A 5,829-nucleotide genomic window follows, 5' to 3' on the forward strand; every position below is an offset into this window, starting at 1 on the left:
CCCTATTACGATACGAGCTAGAATATTCTTGCAGGATTTGTGGAAACAGCAGTTGAAATGGGATGATCTACTTTCAGTTCCTTTATTAAAACAGTGGAATGAGTTGTCCAAAGACTTAGAGAAAAGTCTCAGTATTTCCTTCTCCAGAAGCACTAATCTGGAGAAAGCGGATTATCTCCACATTTTCTGTGATGCTAGCATAACAGCTTATGGTTGTGTGGCCTATCGAGCAAGTGGTAAAACTTCGTCTCTGATTATGGCAAAGGGTAGAGTAGCACCCATTAAAGAGTTGACTGTACCTAAATTAGAATTAATGGCTTTGTTAATAGGTGCAAGATTGTGTGAATTTATAGTTGAAACTTTTGAAGAAAATAAATTTGAGAAAATAATTGTTTGGTCTGATAGTGAAGTTGCCTGGGATGGTTAGTGACAAAGAATAATTTGCCAGTATTTGTGAAAAATAGAGTATTGAAATTAACTCTATAACTGCATGGGATCGGCTTTTCTTACGTCCCATCTTCAGAAAACCCTAGTGACTGGATTACTAGAGGAAAAAAAGACAGAAGAAGTAAGAAATAACTCCTTTTGGTGGGAGGACCTCCTGGTTAAAATCAGAAAACCACACACTATCCTATTGACAGGACATGGGTGAAAGAAGCACAAACACAGGATGAAGATATTCAGGTCCATCTTGTAGGGAACAGTAAAAATAACCCATCTGCTGACCTGGGAAAGATTTAGTAGAGTGGATAAATTTTGTAAAACTATAGCTTGGATAATGCGATTTATTCACAATTGCAAATCAACTGGCCATAGGAAAATTGGAAGTTTAACGCTGGAAGAACTTCAACAAGCTAAAAATAAAATGATTATCCTCTTACAAAAGGAATACTTTCCGGAAGAATATAAAGCTTTGGAAAAGGGGATAAAGTTTCAAAATTGACCTTATTAGTACAATTGAATCTCTTCTTGGAAGAAGGTATTATAAGATGCAGAGGAAGATTGGAACATGTCGCACAGGCGGCGGAAATAAAATTCCCAATCTTGCTGCCGAAAAGTTGTTTTCTCACAAGATTGATAGTAAGGGAGCATCACTGTTTACAAGCTCACATGGGAGTAAATGCAACCGTGGCAAGTGTGAGACAGGAATACTGCGTCCCACAACTTCGCCAATTATCCAAAAGTGTAATACATCATTGTATAATCTGTAAGAAAACACAAGGGAGACCCTACCGTGTGAATATTGCTCCACCATTGCCAGAATTTCGGGTGCAGAGAAAACAACCCTTTAGCGTTACAGGGGTAGATTACACAGGAGCGTTGTTAACCAAGGAGAAACATCAAAATCCTGAAAAAGCCTATATTATGTTGTTTACTTGTCCAGTTACTAGAGGAATCCATATCGAATTAGTAAAAGATCTGTCCTGCGATTCATTTCTTATGGTGTTCCGAAAGTTTTGTAGCCGTCAGGGATTTCCTTCTTTAATGCTAAGTGACAATGCTACTACCTTTGTATCGGCTTCAGATTATTTGAAAAACATGGCAGAAAGTTCCTTAGTGCAAGAACACCTGAATGCTATCGAATGTAAATGGAAGTTCATACCAGCCAGAGCACCTTGGTTTGGAGCTATATGGGAAAGATTGATTGGTCTTCTGAAAACATGTCTGAAGAAGGTAATAGGTCAGGCCTTTCTCAGCTTTAGTGAACTTTCCTGTGTTGTGACTGAACTTGAAGCAATTATTAATGACAGACCCTTAAGTTATACTGCGGGAGATCTAGACCAGTTGGATATTCTGACGCCCAATCATTTGATTTTAGGACGTAGATTGAGACCTTTCCCTAGGGAAGTCATAGATTGGAAAGATGAAACTAAGAACCCTCTGTATGGAGAAAATAAGGATGTTGGAAAGCGATTTTTGTACATCACAAAAAAATGTGATGACCTGTGGAAAAGGTGGGAGAGAGAATATTTAACTTCTTTCCGAGAAACTCATCGGGTGGGAATCAGACACGAATTTTGGCCCAAAATGGGAGATGTTGTGTTGATACACGATGAAGGACCGAGAAGTCGTTGGAAGCTCGGTCAAATTGTCAAATTACACGTGGGACAGGATGATGTTTTGCGCGTGGTTACTTTAAAAACCCCACAAGGTCAGGTAATGAGACCTGTTGTCAAGCTATATCCTTTGGAATTATGGCAAGAGACTGATGTTGTCATATCTGAGAAAACTGATAACAAGAGCACCCGACCAATCAGGAAAACGGCACAGGCGGCTACTGAGGCCAGAAGAACCTTTATTCAAGCGGGACAATTATAACTGTAAATATTGTTTCTGTTTGCTGGGAGTGTATCGTGACTCAAGATGGAATCACGATAGTGCATTTATAAAGACCAGTAAGCAGTCATTTATCTTTTATTTTGTAAGGGAAATATTATGAACATTATGCAGTGCGAGATGCGTAGAAAATTATATAAGTTGTATTGAATTGTTTGTAATAATATAATATTTCTTTGTGTCGAGTGTTTTTTGAAGAGTAAAATACACTCAATGGTTGTTTGACTCTAAGCAATCGTTAACGAGTTGTTAAGGATTGTCGTTAGCGAATGCGGGTCGCGCATGCGTGGACCGTCAGTCATCTCTGACTGATTTGAGTCAGAATCGGACAGTACCGGCTCAGTTGTTTAACAGTGAGGGTCATTGTTACCCTACGGTATCTCGTAATGTAGGGGAGAAGGAATTAACACAGCTTCGAGAGGAGTTCTTACCATCATGTGCTACAGCTAAGTTTACGATTTTTATAAGTGTTTTGTTGAGGTGATAATATTGAAGGGCATGCATGCACGATAGATATTGTTACTGGCAGGCATTTGTAAAATGAATAGGATTATTCTTCGGGTTGCCGGATAGGAAACTTTACAATAAATATTTTAAGGTTAGTAATAAATATAAATAATCTATTCCTGGTCAAACAATGATTTTATACGATCACAGGATATGGTAAATTAAATTGTATACATGAACATAACGCAAATTCTCGATTTATTGAATGAAAGGAACAGAAAAGAATCCTTGAAAATCTGTTAATGAACCTGGTAATATGCGAACCAAATTAGGGTAAATTTAGGTTTTCATATTGATTGAATATTCTATATGTTTACTATTTTGGATTCTTTTGAGTAAATATAAATAGGTAAATATACCTTAGTATCTACATCTAGAAAAGAAGAAGGAAATTTAGGTACTGCTATATATGTACATAAGTATGTTATGGCGAAGTACCTGTAAACACTACTGATCTGCAAATATCGAGTATTAAAATACGAATGAAAAACGATAATTATGTAATTTATTATTACAACCAACCTAATAAAAATTAGGACTTTGACAAAATTAAAGACTTACTTGATAATGCCAAGGAATCTACATTAATAGTAGGCGATTTTAATGCTCACAACCCGATGTGGGACTGTAGTTGTACAGACTCAAATAGAGCAGGAAGTAAACTAGAAGAATTCATAGATTCATATGACATGTGCTGTATAAATGATAATGAAATCAGTATATATTTTTCTAAAACACATGGAACATTTTCCTCAGTCGACTTAACTCTATGTACAACAAACACAGTAGACAGATTGGATTGGAATATGGTTGACGATTTGCATACAAGTGATCATTTCCCAATATTAATTTCATTATTACAAAATAATCCCACCAAGCATGTCCCTCAATATAACATTTATAAACCAATTAACCAAACCGCAAAATTTTTAGGATTAATATTTGATGCACACCTGAATTGGAAAGCCCATATAACTTACATAAAATCAAAATGCAAAAGGGCGCTAAATCTAATTAAAAAACTATCACACAAATTGGGGAGCTGATAGACATACTCTTACCATACTGTATAAAGCAACAGTGTTATCAATCATTGACTACGGAAGTGAAGTATATGGTTCAGCGTCAGAAGCAGCACTGAAAATGTTAGATCCGATTCACAATGAAGGACTAAGAATATGTACAGGAGCATTTAGATCCTCACCAGTCTCCTCAGTACAAGTCGAATGTAGCGAACTGCCACTGTTCCTCCATAGAGAGTTCATAACAATGAAAAGTGCATTAAGAATCAAGGCAAGTGATTCACCAACAAAAAATCTATTTGAGCTAAGAGATATATTTATAAACAATCATCCACCTCCTTTCCCAATTAGAGCTAATAGATTGTTTGAATCACTGAATATAGATATACAAGTACCTCCAACAGTGAAGTTACCACCCCATTGGACTATGAATAAAATAAGGACTTGCACTCAGTTGAAATATTTATCAAAAAGTTCCTCATATACCCCAGAACACCATAGACAAAAAACCATAGATCATATAAGACGAAAGCATTCGCATTACGCGATTTATACAGATGGGTCTAAATCCCAACATGGAGTAGGATATGCAGCTATTTCCCAGAACAAGTCATATCAGTTATCTTTGCCTAATAATGCCTCAGTCTTCACAGCAGAGTTATGTGCAATCGCAGGAGCCATCAAAATTATAAAGCAAGTAACATTCAATAATTTTGTTATTTTTAGCGACTCAAGAAGCGCTATAGAAGCCGTTCAAGGTTACTACTCAAAAAATAGTATTGTACAGGAAATTAAATATGAACTCCACAAATTGTATAATGATGGAAAAATATTGAAATATGTTGGATCCCTGCCCATGTAGGGGATTAAAGGAAATGAGGAAGCTGATAAAGCAGCTAAAGAAGCAGTCCGCATGGCAAGAACAAATATAAAAATCCCAATTAGTGATTACATAACAGATATAAAAACAATCATTATAAATAAATGGCAAAACATATGGAACGAGGAACCTATAAATAATAAGTTGAAACAGATAAAATCCAGCGTTGGAAATTGGAGCTCATCATGTCAGAGAGAGAGACAAACACAAGTAATTCTGACGCGTCTGCGAATAGGCCATACTCGTTTGACACATGGACACTTGATGAACAGTCCATGTGGCCCTCCTCCCGAATGCCCAGAATGCAAAGTGTTGATAACAGTCAAACGTGTTGTGCGACTGTCCAAAATATAATCAACAGCGAGTATCAACCTTTGGAAATAAATCAATGGGGGAAATTTTAACAGAATCTTATACATTTTCAGTCATCCCAATTTTATCTTTCATTAAGAAGTGTAACTTGATAGACAAAATATAAATCCAAGTAAATAATGAAAATACAGAAGCCTGTAGGGCGTTTCAAAAAAAAAATTGTAATTCTGAATTTTAATTTTAGATTTTTTATGAAATTTTATTTTATTCTTTTTAATCTTTTTTTTTTTGTATGCATGGAAACGAGCAAATGTATTTATTGTATACATGCGTTTCAGAGTAAAGCATATGTGTTATACAGTTTTTTTTCTTTTAAACTTCATTTTCATTTATTCATCATCATGCGAATGACCTGTTTGGTCCCAGTTCTAGGCTTATGGTCTAGAACTGGCATTTCATCCTAATCCTTCGGGCCAGCCCTATAAGAGCTGATTAGTCAGCTCAGTGGTCTGGTTAAACTATTTTAATAATAATAATAACATTTATAAAGCAGATTTGGAGCAATATGAATTCCACACTAGGAATATCCCACCATTTGAATATTTAAAAGACCATAATGAAACTAATAAATTTCTTGTTGGTTTCATTAAAAATGCTGCTGATAAAGCAATACCAAAATCCAAATCTCATGCAACAGAACACAAAGTCCCATGGTGGTCTGATAAACTAACAGAATTAATAAAAGTAAAACACCAAATTGGAAGATGATTA

At 35.8% G+C, this 5,829-nt stretch overlaps 1 protein-coding gene across 1 annotated transcript; it reads left to right on the plus strand.

The window, feature by feature from the left end:
• The first annotated feature begins 1,110 nt into the window (after positions 1-1,110).
• LOC136827725 (uncharacterized) lies at positions 1,111-2,319 on the plus strand. The gene has a single exon (XM_067085188.1). It carries the CDS (start codon positions 1,111-1,113, stop codon positions 2,317-2,319), a length of 1,209 nt encoding a protein of 402 aa, XP_066941289.1.
• The last annotated feature ends 3,510 nt before the right edge of the window (positions 2,320-5,829 follow it).

Source organism: Macrobrachium rosenbergii, chromosome 42 (genome assembly GCF_040412425.1).
Source record: "Macrobrachium rosenbergii isolate ZJJX-2024 chromosome 42, ASM4041242v1, whole genome shotgun sequence".
Taxonomy (NCBI): Eukaryota; Metazoa; Arthropoda; class Malacostraca; order Decapoda; family Palaemonidae; genus Macrobrachium; species Macrobrachium rosenbergii.

What these genes read in the sequence shown, in the direction of transcription:
- LOC136827725 (XM_067085188.1), top strand. Translation starts at nt 1,111, where the DNA reads ATGGGAGTAAATGCAACCGTGGCAAGTGTGAGACAGGAATACTGCGTC.